The 14,643-nt window shown below is 47.5% G+C and overlaps 1 protein-coding gene across 1 annotated transcript; it reads left to right on the top strand.

The window, feature by feature from the left end:
* The first annotated feature begins 2,806 nt into the window (after window positions 1-2,806).
* Window positions 2,807-14,193, top strand: RPN1 (ribophorin I). The gene is made up of 9 exons (XM_066596156.1): window positions 2,807-3,123; window positions 4,932-4,996; window positions 5,301-5,607; window positions 6,258-6,467; window positions 8,794-8,986; window positions 9,187-9,286; window positions 11,210-11,468; window positions 11,665-11,910; window positions 13,259-14,193. The coding sequence occupies exons 1-9, from the start codon at window positions 2,899-2,901 to the stop codon at window positions 13,439-13,441; spliced, it is 1,788 nt and encodes a 595-aa protein (XP_066452253.1). The 5' UTR covers window positions 2,807-2,898; the 3' UTR covers window positions 13,442-14,193.
* Window positions 14,194-14,643: the final 450 nt, after the last annotated feature.

The raw sequence follows: 14,643 nt of genomic DNA, 5'->3' as shown, positions 1-14,643 counted from the left end.
TCTCTGACAGCCAGGTGCAGGGGGATTTTAAATTTGACGGGCTCTCCAGCCTTCTGTGCATGCGCACCACATTAGCGCATGCGTGGAAGCCCAAGGCATGTCCAGACCGCCGCGGGACATCACGGAGGACGGGGGTATTTTCAGCTGCCCTCGTGGATCCAAACCATGAGAGCAGCTGAAGCATTAACCGTATTTTTCGCTTTATAAGACGCACTATTTGCCCCTCCAAAGCGGGGGGGGAAAGTTGCTGCATCTTATAGAGCGAATGTGCCAAAAAATTTGTTCCGATCGCCATTTTTAGCGCGATCACGAATTTAACGTGCGAACGCGATTTAGTTAGCGCGATTGCATGTTAAACTCGCGATCACACGAACAAATGTGCGACCAGTCTCCTCCCCACAGCCGCCCATACATACCTGTGATTGGTCGTGAGCGCCGGCGGGTACTACTGCTGCTCCCCGCCTCCACCAAACGGCTTCCTTCCTCCTGCTTCATAGACGCGCCGCTGTGATATGGAGCGCCAGTTTTTCAGATCTCTGCTACTCCCTCTGCTCCGTCACCCGGCACTAACCCTGCGCTGTCCCTGGGCGAGTTCAAAATTTTTTCCCATTTTCCCGCTCTAAAACAGGGGTGCGTCCTATAGACCGGTGCGTCTAAAAGAACGAAAAATACAGTACTTTTTAAAAACTTTTCCGTGATCACCAGTATGCATTGGATACTGGCAATTAAGGGCCCGGAGACCACTCACCGCGGTCCCTGCTGACATCTCCAGCCTCCCGGCTACCTTCAGTACCCGGCAGCCAGATTTTAAATGTCCCATGCCAATCTGGTCTTCTGCACATGCATCGCCATTTTCTCTTTGGCATGCATGCGCAAAAGATGGTGGAGGGCCTGTCCCGGACCAGATCAACGCGGGACATTATGGAGAATGTGGGTAAGTAGTTTTAGCCCCCCTCATGGATGCGATCCGTGAGGGGAGCTGAAGATCTAACCTTCTTGTAGCTTTTTATTTACTTTTATATGATCGGCGTTATCCAGTGGATAGTGCCAATCGCATGACTTGGGGGGGCTTCCTGCGGCCCCTCATGACAGCTACAGATTGTTGGCTACCTCCTGTAACCGACAAACTGGAGCTGTCACGTCTAGTGCCAGTAGGGCTTTAATCCCCAGGGGGAGCGTGATTTTACATCCCTGGGGATTATAGCCCACTTAGGCAGGACGAAAAAACACTATAGGGTGGTCACTAAGGGGTTGAAACCACATTGAAATCAATGGAGAAACACAAAAATGGATCCGTTTATTTCTATTGTAATTCTGTTTCTCTGATGAAAAACAGAACAGAGATAGAAAGCCGAAGTGCAGGTGTGAAGGTTAATTACTTTAGGGTTTCACCTGTAAAAACTGCTAGCCAATAACTAGATCCTAAGGGCTTGTCCACACGGGCCTAAGTGCATTCTGGCCACATAGATACACTGTGTATTCACACAGCCAAAAACCGTTTACGCCTGTTGTGTTGGTTGTGTGTGTAAATATGCAGGTTTCCTGTGTATTTTGCTCATTACCATTCATTTCAGCTGACTTCTGCGTTGTGTAATACGCACCACGATAGGATATGCTGCAGATTTTTTCACATGATCGCGTGAAAAAAAAAAGTGCTCCTCTGAACAACCCTACTGAAATCCATGCGCTCCATTCACTGCGTATTACACACGCAAAAACTGCACGGAATACGCGGTGCAAATAGCCTCCTGTAAACCAGTCCTGAAAGTGGTGTCATTTAAAGCCATGCAGTTCTTAGCCCCACCACAGAGGGCAGGAGGCAGCTTATAACCATCATTGGCGCTATCACCGCGCCCCGTGTATTACACACAGTAGATTTGTTGGAAACATTTGGCTGAATGCCCACAGCCAAAATCTCATAGTGGAATCAGACCCTGCGCGCAGCCAGACCCATACTGGCCTGTTCAGATCTGTCACGTCGGCCATTGACATTTTTGAATCGCCGCAGATCGAACCGCTTCCATTGACTGCAATGGAAGCCATCCGTGTGATTTCCGGCACCAAATAGAGCATGCTGTGACTCTTGCTCCGCGAGCGGAAGAATCACTTAACATTGCATGCTATGAACGGGCATTGCTGCGGAATACGCAGCGGGCGTCTGGCTGTGAATTCCGCAACAAGAACCCATCCGTGGGCATTGGGCCTTTCTGTGAATGTCTTCTTTGTGTGAATGGGGCTGTCAGATATCCAAGCTCATGCATAGTAATGGCGCCGTTCATAGCAACCTGATAGCCTTTATGCGCAACACTTCAGGCGTCCCTCCAGCCACCCGGGCGGGCACCTCCTGTGGTCGACTATGGTTTAGTCTGACATATATATTGTCCGCCCCGGGCACCACAGCATGGAGGAAGCAGGGTTAGGCCATTGAGTTGATGGCAGGAGCTCAGAGCACACTGCTGGCTGTCGGCCATTAGCGGTGACCATCGCGGCTGTTCTTCCGGGTTCCCCGGTCTCTCCTCCTGTCCGCCACACTGACAGCTCAGCGCTCCCTCGTAGCTACAGACGCTCCAGCTCTCGCGGGACTGAGCTGGCCGATGCATTGCCTGTCCTAAATAACCGGGTAGATCGCGGGCAGCCGGCTCTAGGTCGGACTGTTAACCGCGTTTTATTTAAACCGATTATGCTGAATAATACATATAATGTAGGGAGCAGCTACACGCAGAACAGACAGCACGGCGCGCTGCATCCAGTCAGGCATTATCTCGGTCACCCTCCCGTTGCTAGGCAGCGGCGGGGGCCTCGTCGGCCATCTTCTTCCCGCTCGGCGGATGAATGAGTCGTCAGCGCAGTGTCGCTTGGTAGTCGCCTGCATCCGCGTCCATCCTGCGCTCCCCGGTCATGGAGCAGCCTGCCATCCGCGCCCTCCTCCTCCTGGTGGCCCTGAGCGCTGCCTGCGGGGCCCACGAGCTTCTGAATGAGGACGTGCGGCGCACTGTGGAGCTCAGCAGCCATCTAGCCAAAGTGACGGCCGAGGTGAAGCTGAGCAACCCGGGGCCGGCGGCGGCTGCCAGCTTCGTGGTGGCCCTGGAGCCGGAGCTGTGCGGACACCTGGCCTTCCTGGGGGTCAGTATGATGTGCGGGGCTGGTGGTGCATGCAGCTGTGTGACTGCAGCCGGGTGATTACTGCTCGTCAGTCCAGGACTGCCTTGGCTCTACTAGATCTGTGCAGCAGGGCTGAGTGTGTCGGATGTGCAGAGAGGCCCCCATGGCTTCCTGTAGGACGGTGACACGTCAGCGCCTGCAGCCATCAGCTATGGCCGGGGTTTAACCCTTTACAAGCGCCGTCCGCTGTTGTAGTTGAGAGTCTGCAATGACTGCGCACCCGCCGGCCGCTCTCACCTGGGTTCAGTTACCGCGATTTCCAGTGGCGGTTTTTAATGCATCCCATCCTTGTGATGAGGAGCGTTATGTACAATCGCAGGAAAAAAAAGACGGCGCTCAAATCGTGGCGTGAGAAGCGCGTCCGAGCGCAGGTCTGCAAGGCCCCATTGAAATCAATGGCATCGTTGTACCGTGACTAGCGCAGTACAGACACCAGCGAGCAGGGAACATAAAGCTTTCATCACAGACTCCCTGCCACAGCAGCACCATGTCTGGCTGTACAGGAGGAGGCATCCGGCAAGGACCGCGCAGAGAAACCGGATTTGGTTTTTAAAAACTTCTGATTTGATTTTTTTTTAAAGCAGTCATCACAGGCTGGATCAGGAAGGGGGGACTTATTTGTATAGCGCCAATTTATTCCGCAGCGTTTCGGGTAACTTATTTTTTACCACCGCTAAGCTCATTTTACCGACCTCGGAAGCCAGCTACCTGCAACCTTAAGGTCATGAGCAAGAGCTTAGGACTGCATACTGCTGCCTTAGCACTCTGCGCCACACAAGGATCCTACACTGAGAGGTGACACCTAGAGAAATATAACACAGGATCCACCATTCATAATAGGTGATGCCACAGCTCCCCTCCTCCCCTCCCTGCACACTGACCACTAAGCCTGATAATAGTCTGACACTTCCTGTTCTGTAGAGAACTTCTCAGCAGTCATTTCATTACCATCACAGGCAGGATTACACTGACAGGTGACAACTGCATATAGATAACACAGGTAACACCATTCACAATAGTCACAGCTCACCTCCTCCCCTACAGAGCTAATGCAGCATACTAACAATGAGTCAAGTTGGTGAGTCCTGCCTGCCCTGAGCTCCCCTGTAAATGCTCTTTAGTGCAGATCAGACAGGACCCCCCCCCCCCCCCCCCCCCAGTTATGTAAAGAGACCAGAATCAAAAATCTGCAACTGAAAAGTAAAAATGCTCTTGGACAATGGAAAATGTTTCACTATTTGGTTTTGATTTAATTATAAAGCTTCTCCCAGTCGTCGTGTCTTAAAGAACAAGCAAAAACAACTGAAATTAGTTGTGCTCCATCTGTAAAGGTCCCACTTATTACACATCACGCTGTCAATCCTGCATGACTGAGGCTAACGTACACACAGGCGGGCGCCAATCACGGCCTGATATTGCGCTTGACAACGTGTTGGTTTGTTCCTCCCCCGTAGATGGCGGGTGTTTTTATCTCAAAACCGCCTTGCATCACTTTGGGGAAGTCGCGATCCTCCCCTGCGGCTGCCAATAGCAGAGTTTCTCCAATTGATTTCAATGTGGAGACCTCGTATCACACTCCTGGCACACGGTGCGATGCTGCCGCCGCCGGCCCATTGAGAACAATGGGAGATAGAACATGAAAGGGCGGAGCTTCCTGCATGGTCGTCCACTTGGGTCATCAGGGGCCGATCCGTGCTGCTCTCTTGATGGCATGTGGCTGGTTGTCGCCTCTTATCTGAGGAGTCGCAGTAATATATTCTGTATTACAGGTGAAAACTGAGGATGAAGAGGACGGCTACCTGGACGTACAGGAGACGAAAGTGAAAGGAAAGAGGTGAGCCGCCGGGACATCACTGCCTGCTACGACAAGGGGAGGGCGTCCTCTGAATAGCGCACTCGTGTGTCTGTGTGTACTGGCCCTTTAAGGAGTTTTCTAGCTTTATAGAACTATTATTAATAATGATTTAACTTGATTTGCGGTTTGGTTTTGGAGAGCTTCTCGCACACGTTGTAAATATTGCGCTGTTGACAGGCCCATGATACCGGTCACTGTCCTACATCCCAGGACCACCAGTGCCGTGGCCCCCTGGGACAGACGTGTTCTGTGTCTCACACCAACCTGTTCTTTATTCCATCAGCGGAAAGCAGTTCTTGGTGCAGCTTCCGTCTTCTCTGTCTCCCGGAGCCAAGACCAAGGTCTTCATAGAGACTGTCTTCACGCACGTCCTGCAGCCATACCCCACCCAGATCACGCAGGCCGAGAAGCAGTTTGTAACATTTGAAGGCAGCCATTACTTCTACTCGCCGTACCCAACCACCTCCCAAACTACACGCGTCAAGCTTGCTTCCCGGAACGTCGAGAGCTACACGAAGCTCGGCAATCCATCCCGATCTGATGACACCATCGAATACGGACCCTTCAAGGATATTCCTGCATGGAGCCATGTAAGTCTGTAGACGCATTATCGTATTATGAAGATTAACCCTGCGCAGTAACTTCTGCTGGTTACTGGCGGAACGCAGCACCAGGCTCACACGAATGGGTCGGATTCCGGCTGGTGACCCTGCGGGCGTCATTAAACTGTATTGCGGAGGCTCGCGGGCGGTCATTCACAATACAGCTTGTTTGTCTGTATTTCCTGCACTGCTGCTTCGCGATGACACTGGTGCACGCAGCCCGTACGCAATATTAATTGTGTATGGGCTGCAGGTCGGATGCCTCCATTGACTTCAGTTAAGGCCGTCTGTGTGGATTCTGTGGTGGAATAGAGCATGTTGTGACTCTTCTTCCGCTCATGGAATTCCCAATTCGTTTCCGCGAGTGTAATGTAAAAATTGAAAGCACATGCCTTTCATTGCCTGCGTCTTGCTGCAGAAAGTGCGCGGACGCTGATCGCGGAGTCTGCAATACAAATACGATCATGTGAGACCGGCCTAAAAGCTAGTGTTCCTTATCTGGCATGTTGGGCACATGGGCTGCAGCATCCCGCTACTTGCTCCACAGCGGTGGCTAAAGCTCTTCTTGGGTCCAGTCTTCTGTCCGATGCTTATTGATCCAAAGACCTGATGATTTAACCCTTTGCTTTTTTTTCCAGGATGTCTTGAAGGTTCACTACGAGAACAACAGTCCCTTCCTGACAATCACCCGCATGATCCGCGTCATCGAAGTCTCCCATTGGGGCAACATTGCTGTAGAAGAGACTGTTGACTTAAAGCACACTGGAGCATATTTAAAGGGGCCCTTCTCCAGATATGACTACCAGAGGCAGCCAGACAGCGGCATCTCCTCTGTTAAATCCTTTAAGGTATGGTTGGGGGAATAGGAGGGGTTCTTTTTGCTTTTGGGATTTGTACAGCGGATTTGTCATGTTAAAAAAAAAAAAAAAAAAAAAAAAAAAAAAAAAAACTTGACTAAGATGGATCATCTCAGATATTTTCCCCTTCCATGTGACCCGCTATCTGTACAATTCCATTGGAGAACAAACTGAAGTCTTTTTTTTTAGGTTCGAAAAATACAAATACCAAAACTAAAATAATGTTGTTGTATAAATATTCACACCCTAAAACTAACGCCTAGTTGATGTACCCTGTGATTTTGACAGCATTCAGTCTTTTTGGCTCGGTGTGTATCAGCATGGCACATTTTGGCAATCTTTTTCCACTCTTCCTTTGTCAGATTGCAAGGGCATCTCGTGTGTAGCTCCCCCTTCTGGCCACCCACAGCTCTTCAATGGCATGCAGGCCTGGGATCTGCTTTGGGTTATTGTACTGAAAGGTGAAAATTCCTCCTCCATCTTCAGCTTTTCAGGAGAGTCCTGGAAGTTTTGTGCCAACACGTGCTAATATTTGGAACTGTTCATAATTCCCTCCCCTTGACTAAAGTCCCAGTTCCAGGAGCCGAACAGCCACCCACATGATGCTGCTTCCACCATCTTCGCTGGTGGTCTTCTTCTGGTGATGGCAGTGTTTGCTTTACACCAAACATACCTTCTGGAATTCTGACTACCAACGTCCCCCTTGGTCTCATCAGACATAACTCGTCCTCCACAGACTAATGGCAGCTGGGATGGAGGTTTTGGTAAAACGTGGCCAAGTTTGGATGTTCTCGTATAGGGAAGACCTCCATCTTGCCCTGCTCCCCCACAGCCCAGACAAATGAACAATACAGATACTCCCCGACTTGCGAACGGGTTCCGTTCCGGGAGCCCGTTCGCAAGTCCGTTTTGTTCGCAAGTCGAACAAGTAGTAGTATGGAGCGGGATCGCGGGTGGATCCCGCTCCATACAACGTCGGGTGCCGGCTGTTCTTACAGCGGACACCCGGCGGCAGCAGTTCCGACGAGCCGCGCCGCTTGTCGGAACTGTTAACACTTTAAATACCGCTCTGACAGCGGTATTTAAAGTGTTAACAGTTCTGGCGAGCGGCGCGGCTCGTCAGAACTGCTGCCGCCGGGTGCCCGCTGTAAGAAACAGCCTGCACCCGGCGTTCAGGGGGCCCGTATAGCGTCCCACGATGAGATCGCGGGACGCTGTGTGGTTGCTAGGCAGCCGGGGACCTCCTGAAAGGCCCCAGGGCTGTCTATGCAGAGTGCCCATCAAGCGCACGGCTTGCTAGGCGCTCTGCATAGACAGCCCTAGGGCCTTTCAGAAGGCCCCCGGCTGCCCAGCAACCGCGATGTGACCGGACAGGCTTCTATCAGGCTTGATAGAAGCCTGTCCGGTCCCTGCACAGTGTGATGTAATGCCATAGCATTACATCATACTGTGCAAAACAGATAGTTCGTATCTAGCGAAATTCGCAAGTCGAATGTTCGCAAGTCGGGGACTATCTGTACAGGAGATGGTTGTCACATGACTACACAACCAGTACTTGCCAGAAACTCCTGCCGCTCCTTTTATGTTGCTGTCGGCCTCTTGGACCAATGCTCTTCTGCTCTTCATCAGTTTCTGAGCCACGTCCAGTTTTTGGTAATGTCACTGTTGTGCCACATTTAATCCCCTTCTCCTGACTGACACCTTCCAACATTCAGATCCCTTTGATGTGCTGTAAGCTCTTTATGGACCAACTAAGAAAATGTCAGAAAAATCCTCCTAGAAGAGCCAAACTTTATATGGGGGAACCCAGAAACCATGTAAAAATAGTAGTCAGTACTCTGCTGCCATTAATCAGGAGTTTAACTGGAATTTGGCTAAGTTTGAAAACCACATCCACAAGTATAAGGGGGTGTGAACACTTAAATAGCAATGTGATAGTTTTTTTTTTTTTTTTTTTTTTAAACCCTAAAAGATGTCAGTTTGTTTTCCATGGGATTGTACAGATAACGGGGAAAATCATCTGAAATGATTCATCTTTGTAGCCTTTCTAACGCTGTGAGTTTCCTAGCGCTGTCTGCTCTATTTGCATGCATTTTAACACACCTCATCAACCACCACAATGATGGGGTGCATTAAACGCTGTAGACTGTGTTCGAAAACTCGGCACAAAATTGCTGTAAAGCGCTGTGGTTTCAAACGTGGCGTTTGATGAACGCATGAGTGAGAGCGACCTTAGTATTAATTTGAGCATCAAAGATTTGCAGAACAGTAAACTATCACATAAAACTGCCAAATCGGTTTGTCTTCCTCTGATTAGACCATTCTACCAGCCGCTGCCCAGGATGTGTACTACAGGGATGAAATTGGGAACATCTCCACCAGCCACCTGCTGGTTCTGGATGACTCTGTGGAAATGGAGATCCGACCCAGGTTTCCTCTTTTTGGAGGGTGGAAAACTCATTATCTGATTGGTTATAACTTGCCAAGTTATGAGTACCTCTACAACCTGGGTGAGTGTCAGACCGCCTGATCACAGCTCTGTCCCATCCCCTATGAATGCCATGTTTACTAATCTAATGGGGACTGTAGTGACTGCAGTAAGTGTATAGGTAACCTGCTGCTGCCGCTCAGTGTTTTTGCCTTGTACAGGAATAGATGTGGAGTTTTCCTCTGGCTATCCGGTGCTTTATCTCGCTGTCTCCGCTCACAGGTGACCAGTACGCTCTGAAGATGAGGTTCATTGATCATGTATTTGATGAGCAGGTCGTGGATTCCCTGACTGTTAAAATAGTCCTTCCTGAAGGAGCAAAGTAAGTGACCAGTAGATGGCGTTTTCATTGGCGTGTGTAGTCTTTTTGTGCATCCAGTTATGTTCTTATATGGCATTTTTCCCGTCAGCGTCTTTAGGCCACTTCCTAAATGGGGTCATATACATGAGCGATTTTTCTCTGTCCACGCATCGCGGTGTGGGGGGAAAAAAGATCACAGCATGCCCTATCTTCGGGGACTCCATTGGAACACCTCGTCCATTGTTTTCAATAGGGCCGGCAAAAACACGGTGTGCGAGGTTTCCCATTGAAAACACTTGGCAATCCTTTGGCGCGGCTACTTCCCTAAAGTAATGCGAGGCATTTTTGTGCTTTTCGCACTCTCCCATGTGAAATTAGCCTTATAGGACTTGAAAACAAATGTGATACTCAAAGATCGCAGCCCAAAAACGCATTTTGCATTTCAGAATCGCTGGGTATGAGGAAGGCCTGGGGGATTGGGGGGGGGGGGGGGTACTTAGACTGCCATTATATACAGCAGGACAAGTTTAAAGTGCCCTGGAGTGAAATGTGCCCAGTTTATTGAGGCTTATGTCTATGTGCCACAGAAGGAAATCTACACCAACTGGCATGGATTTATGCTATAATTTACATCAGTTTCTAAACTTTTTTTTTTTTTTTTTTTTCTTAAAGGCCAGAGCTGTGGAAAACTTAAGTTACACAAATGTGTTGCGCACTGAAATGTGTGCTAGTCTAAATCAAGACATTGACAGTCGCATAAACCTCAGTAATGTTGGGTGCCTTGCCTGTCTGCTCCTTTGCCTATTTTTACATGGCTAGTGTTATGCTGGTGCTATAGTGTGGGAATAGTGACCCTTTTGTGGCTCCTCCATAGAGGTCAACAAAGTCAGTGTAAGTCTGTATTCACATGGCTGTGTGCAAGAAATCAGATACAAAATGCAGTGGGAAGCAGAAAGACGCCCATCCAGTTCTCACAGACCACACAGAATGGCATAAATATGCTATACACTGCGATACTGAAGCATTCTAGTATATTGTATAAGCAATCAAATGATCACAAGTTCAAGTCCCCTATGGAAACAGAAAAAGTAAAGTTTTTTTTTTTGTTTTTTTTTTTTTTGTAAACAAAGGATGCTAATTATTTTTAAAAGAGAACTTTTCCTGTATTTTATAATAGAATAAAAAAAAAAAAATCAAACAAGTTTTGGTATCGCCGCATCCCATCTAACAAAACAATATTTATTCCACACTGTGAGCATCCTCAGACAAAACAAATATATACTGGCAGAATATTGGGGTTTTTTTTGGATTCGGTTCATTTCAAGAAAAAAATGAAGTGATCAAAAAGTCATATGCATTCTATAATTTTCCCAATAAAAACCAAAACGTGTCCTAGGAAGAAAATGGCCCTCATGGCAGTCAAAAAAATGTCATCTGTACATATTTGGGCGTAATAGTTGGCCTTAAAATGTGCCAGTTTATCACAGTAGCTTTGCTGAATAATAAATCTGTCAAATTTTAAGACTGTCTTGTTTTTTTGTTTAGACCAGCTATTAGTTAGCATTGTCAAATTGAGCCAAAATGTCAGTGCAATTTGTGGCGGCATTTAAGCCACATTACCTTTTTGGACAAACTGTCCGAAAGTGTCCCTTGTTTTCAATGGGACAGTAAAATACATTGCACGTTGTGCGATGTCAGGTTTCCCATGGAAAACACTTGCCGATCTTATAGTGTGGCTGAAAGTTGCGCTGGAGGACAATACTTCATAGAAGTGATGGAAGCTGTTTTTACCCGAAAAACGCCTTGCATTGCCATGAAAATGCACATTGGCAAGTGCGATATACAGGGCCGAGTTTCTTGGCCCAATGTTGCGCTCCCCCCATGCGTAAGTAACCTAACTTGAGCAACATTTCACAAGTTCTGAACTTGCCAAATTATTTCCAGAAATATCCACGTGGAAAACCCTTACCACCTAAACCGGGACCCTGATGAGCTACACTACACCTATCTAGATACCTTTGGCCGGCCAGTCATTGTTGCTCACAAGAACAACCTAGTGGAGCAACACATCCAGGACGTTGTGGTTCACTACACGTTCAACAAGATCTTGATGCTCCAAGAGCCTTTGCTAGTGGTGGGAGCCTTCTACATCCTCTTCTTCGCGGTCATCATCTACGTCCGCCTTGACTTCTCGATCACCAAGGTTGGTCTCTCTGCTCTGTAATATGAAGAACATTTGTATCCAGGAAATCTGGGTGACAGCCCGTATGGGAGGTGTTATCATGGACATTGAGGTCGCCCAGCTTTCCTAGAAAGAGACAGTTATTTGACCCTAAGAATTGTAGAGACTCTAGTTAATGCACCCTGCAGGATAATCTCTGTACACTTTGTCATGACAGGACCCAGCGGCTGAAGCCAGGATGAAGGTCGCTTGCATCACAGAGCAGATCCTCACTCTGGTAAACAAGAGACTCGGCCTTTACCGTCACTTTGATGAAGCTGTGAACAAATATAAGCAGTCCCGGGACATCTCCACGCTAAACAGTGGCAAAAAAGCCCTGGAGACTGAGCACAAGAACCTAACCAATGAGATTACATCATTGCAGTCCAAGCTAAAGGCTGAAGGCTCTGATCTGTGTGATAAGGTGAGTCCATGATCTAATCCATGAAACCACTTTCTCTAAGGCCGGCTGCAAACGGACAAGCCAGATTCCACATGCAGGATCCCACAGCGGAATCCACTTGTGACCCCAGTCGGCGACGCTGCATACCTGCATTATCTGTAATGCGGATGACTGCGGAGGCTTGCAGGTTGTCATGTGCAGTACAGATAGAGAAAAGAAAGCAATACAAATATTACATATATAATATAAATTATATATTTCCCATGCCATTACTAGGCGATGATGCGGATACCTGCGGCCTATATCCAATGTAAATTGTGTATGGGCTGCGGGTCGGATGGCTAATGTGAGTTCAATTGAGGATGTCTGTACAGACTCCACAACAAAGTAGATCCACCTGCCAATTCCTGCCTTTCTTTTCCCTCCCCTTGGTGAATATGCAATTTGTTGCCGTGAGTGTGAATGGAAAAAGTGAATGTATGTACCTTTTCAATGCGTGCGATTTGCTGTGGATCTTCCGCGTAGATGGCAATTGCGGATACCACAATAGGAATCCGTTTGTGTAAAGCCGGCCTAAATAGGTTGGACAGGATTGAAACTAAATGGCTGCTTCCAGAACCAGAACCATCCTGGACTATAGGTTATGTTTACAGCAAATGGGATAGAGCGGACATATCGCATGCAAGCTATGCATAACGGACAACTGCTTTACATGAGTCTGCACAGAGCAATTTATGGCCAGTAAAAACCTGTTAATAATTGTGATGGTCACAGTCCATTTAAAAGGTTCAAGAACAATCCCATTGGAAGGAGCGCTGATTCGCATGGCATTTCGATCAGTAGAGGTTTGCCTGTATGGAAATGAGAGCACTGATGCAGTCATTTGTCCCTTTACAGCCATCACTGGTTAGTTGCACATCCTTATGTACACAAGGTGGAGATAGCCAGCTTTTTTTTTATTTATTTTTTAAATGCACCCATAAACAAGCCGATCACCTGAAAAATCAGAGATTGATCACATTCAAATGGGCTGATAATCAGGCAATGACCTGTTTGTGCCCTGGTAAAAGGCCCTTAATTCATGCTATTATGACTTTTGGATTTGCATGTGACTGGGGTGGTGGAAGCTCAGAGAGTAAATGTTGGTAGTGGGAGAAGAATATTTCAATGGCAAGGACTTGTTTACTCACTTGATACAGGCGGTGTCCTGGTCATGGACTGAGGTCTAGGTTACTGGAATAGGGTCTATTAGGCAGCACAGATTATTTCAGGATTTTAGTAAATTTTTCAGCCCTGGACTAAATTTCATATAAACGCTTTTCATTATGTTGGCCCTATATAAATCCTATTGGTTTGTGACTACTCCCAGGTTGCAGAGATCCAGAAGCTGGACAGTCAAGTGAAGGAGATTGTGGTGAAGTCCTCCTCTGAAGCAGAGCGCCTGGTCGCCGGAAAGTTGAAGAAAGACAGTTACATTGAAAGCGAAAAGCAACATGCTAATAAACGACAGGAGCTGGTCAACAAAATCGACAACATTCTCGATGCATTGTAACTTCACACGTTAAGATGAGGACTGGACAAATCTCAGGAGCCAGATTGCAACAGTGCCTGAAAGCATACCAGTCCTTGCGCCTTCCTGCAGCCTTGTCAGTCTAGCTCCTGAGTGTCAGCATTTTGTCCTCTCCTGCTTAAGAATTGTCAAGCTTGTGAGATTAAGGCACAACTGTGTGCATCGTGCATACCGAGCCACCACCGTGCTCTTATCCAGAGCACTTCTTGTCTGATTTCCGTGTCCCCTGAGAGTCTTATACCGCCAAACTGTGCGTTTCACTGCCGCTGTACCAGCTTTCTTTTGGCTGCTGAAGCTGCTATTTTGTAGGGAGTGACAACGGAATTCCAGCTTTTAATGTTTTCTAGCAGTTTGTGCCTAAAGATTCTCTTGGGATTAGAATAATTTTTCTTTGGTTGGGAAGGGTAATAACGGGGATGTGGTGAAGATGATACATATTGTCCTTTTGTAATTCATAAACCTTTTTGGTTTAGTCTTTAAGAATTTTTTGTTTTTGTTTTTCCTTCCAAATTCACCCACCACTGTTTTTTGTGCCGCCGGTAAGGCGTCTCGAGTCCCCAGGATTGATCGATGACCTCTTTGTTTCGTCTGTTTTTTTACATGCAGTGGCCCAGTGAGCGGCACATTTTCATACAGAGTTTCTGCCAAGTTTTTACACTTAATGGTTGTCAGAAAAACTGTAATTTGTTTTTCTGTTTGTTTGACCAAAAGATAATAAAGGGATTGTGGATTCACAGGCCTCAGGTGTGATGTTCTGCAGACGGCCATCATTACTGAAATAGAAAATGCTACTGGGAAATTCTAAAAGCACAAAAAGCTACGAAAAGAAGTAACAAGTAACACGGGAAACCTCTGAAGCTAATATAGCAATGAGTGATTCAAAAAGAACGGTGCAGAATCTCTTCCTATGTGAACAGACATCCGAATGACATGAGTAAAAGGTTTAATGCACCTTACAAATGTCCAGTTGTGCCCAGACTCCTGCCGGCGTATCCTCGAATAACCTCTGCAGCCGGGACTCCTTGGTTTACATTGTCTAATTTTGCCAACATCTGAAAAGTGCGTTAAATATTTGAAGATTTCTTCAGTTTTCATGTCAGCCTGGCTACTGTCTGTCCCCTCATGTATGACTAAGGCACAATTCACATCAGCATTTTCCATTCTGGGACCAGTAAAGGGATCTG

Source organism: Eleutherodactylus coqui, chromosome 3, assembly GCF_035609145.1.
Source record: "Eleutherodactylus coqui strain aEleCoq1 chromosome 3, aEleCoq1.hap1, whole genome shotgun sequence".
NCBI classification, from domain to species: Eukaryota; Metazoa; Chordata; class Amphibia; order Anura; family Eleutherodactylidae; genus Eleutherodactylus; species Eleutherodactylus coqui.
Note: the sequence above shows the minus strand (reverse complement) of the source record. Positions and strands in the feature narration are given on the sequence as shown.